General features: G+C 38.0%; 1 protein-coding gene across 1 annotated transcript in view; it reads right to left on the bottom strand.

The window, feature by feature from the left end:
* Nucleotides 1-547, bottom strand: part of LOC119586660 (protocadherin Fat 1-like) — a 14,684-nt gene that overhangs the window by 7,082 nt on the left and 7,055 nt on the right. Inside the window, exon 7 of the mRNA XM_037935399.1 lies at nt 371-528. Within this exon, the coding sequence (XP_037791327.1) occupies nt 371-528 (158 nt within the window). The remainder of the gene's footprint in view (nt 1-370; nt 529-547) is intronic.

The raw sequence follows: 547 nt of genomic DNA on the forward strand, positions 1-547 counted from the left end.
ACATCAGCTGTTTTGACCATATTTCATCGACCCACTCTTGATAATATCAAAGTTTTATATTACTTTCTTATTTGATCACTAACGAGAAATTCATTATCCCTTACCATTGCCTTTAAAAAAATAGGGGAAGAGGTAAAACATCCCCAATTTTTTTTTGTTTCAATTATTCATCTTTATGTCTTTATGTACTGAATGTTTTGCATAATAAGCCATAGATCACTTGACATAAAGAGAAGCCAACGACATCGCGTGAAGAACAAAGATACAAGGTATGAACCATTACTCACTTCGAGATTGGTAAAAGTCACAAGGAAAATCGGGATAAGTTTTCCCCAACATCCACTAATGTTACTAAAGGGACAGTACTTACTGGATGTATAGCTAGTGCCCGACTGAGTGCTGGTATCTGTGGCCACAATGGACAATTCCACTCTGTCTGCTTTTTCACGGTCTGGGTTGCTACTCCCAACATACACCACGGCGCTGTAGTCATCTGTGTTGACAGTTGTTGTTGATATTTTAAACCAACTGAAAATAGGAGACGGGA

The sequence above is a fragment of the Penaeus monodon genome, chromosome 21, assembly GCF_015228065.2.
Source record: "Penaeus monodon isolate SGIC_2016 chromosome 21, NSTDA_Pmon_1, whole genome shotgun sequence".
NCBI classification, from domain to species: Eukaryota; Metazoa; Arthropoda; class Malacostraca; order Decapoda; family Penaeidae; genus Penaeus; species Penaeus monodon.